Raw genomic sequence first — 714 nt, 5'->3', positions numbered from 1 at the left:
ACAATAATTTTTACAAGTTCAGACGCCAACACTGCCCCGCAAAGCTCCAGCCGAGGGAGTGATATCGATTTTAAGGGAGCTACCTTTGTTTTACTCGATAACAAATGCACAGATACATTTTTCTCTGGAGACTCAATTCTTATATACGCTACCCCCGCGTATGTCTTAACCGAGGCATCCGAAAATACGTGAAGTTCTGCCGAACATTCCGGGGTATATCGAATCCACCGAGGAATTTTTACTAAATTTACTTGGGGATAAGCATCAACGAATTTACGCCACTCCGAATAAGTAGCGGGCAAAAGAGGATCGTCCCAACCAATCTGATCCATCCAGACCTTTTTCATTATAATTCGCCGTTACAATAACAGGACTTAACAAACCAACTGGGTCAAAAAGTTTGGCGATTGCCGAAAGTACTTCCCGCTTAGTATACTGAGACTTAGTTTCGATGGGACTAACTTCAAAGTAGAACGAATCCAACCTAGCGTTCCACCTAATTCCCTGGGGCTTGGAACCACTAGCTTCCTCAAACGACAAAACTTGAGCATCAACTAAATGCTCAGGGGGGAAACCATCGAGAATGGACTTGTCATTGGCCGTCCACTTCCTTAGTTCGAACTTTGCTGAAGAAGGTGCACCGATCAATTGGTCCCTAGCGATTAACGCGGTCTCGAGGTCAAGAGTCCCTGCTAACACGTCGTCCACATACAT

General features: G+C 45.0%; 1 protein-coding gene across 1 annotated transcript; it reads right to left on the bottom strand.

Moving 5' to 3' along the window:
* Nucleotides 1-273: 273 nt before the first annotated feature.
* On the bottom strand, nt 274-714 carry LOC141403134 (uncharacterized). Its single transcript, XM_073985298.1, has one exon. It carries the CDS (start codon nt 712-714, stop codon nt 274-276), a length of 441 nt encoding a protein of 146 aa, XP_073841399.1.

The sequence above is a fragment of the Musca autumnalis genome, unplaced genomic scaffold, assembly GCF_047663935.1.
Source record: "Musca autumnalis isolate F117 unplaced genomic scaffold, ASM4766393v1 scaffold_4, whole genome shotgun sequence".
Lineage (NCBI taxonomy): Eukaryota > Metazoa > Arthropoda > Insecta > Diptera > Muscidae > Musca > Musca autumnalis.
The sequence above is the reverse complement of the archived record's forward strand: the minus strand, read 5'-3'. Positions and strand labels throughout refer to the sequence as shown.

What these genes read in the sequence shown, in the direction of transcription:
- LOC141403134 (XM_073985298.1), bottom strand. Translation starts at nt 714, where the DNA reads ATGTATGTGGACGACGTGTTAGCAGGGACTCTTGACCTCGAGACCGCG.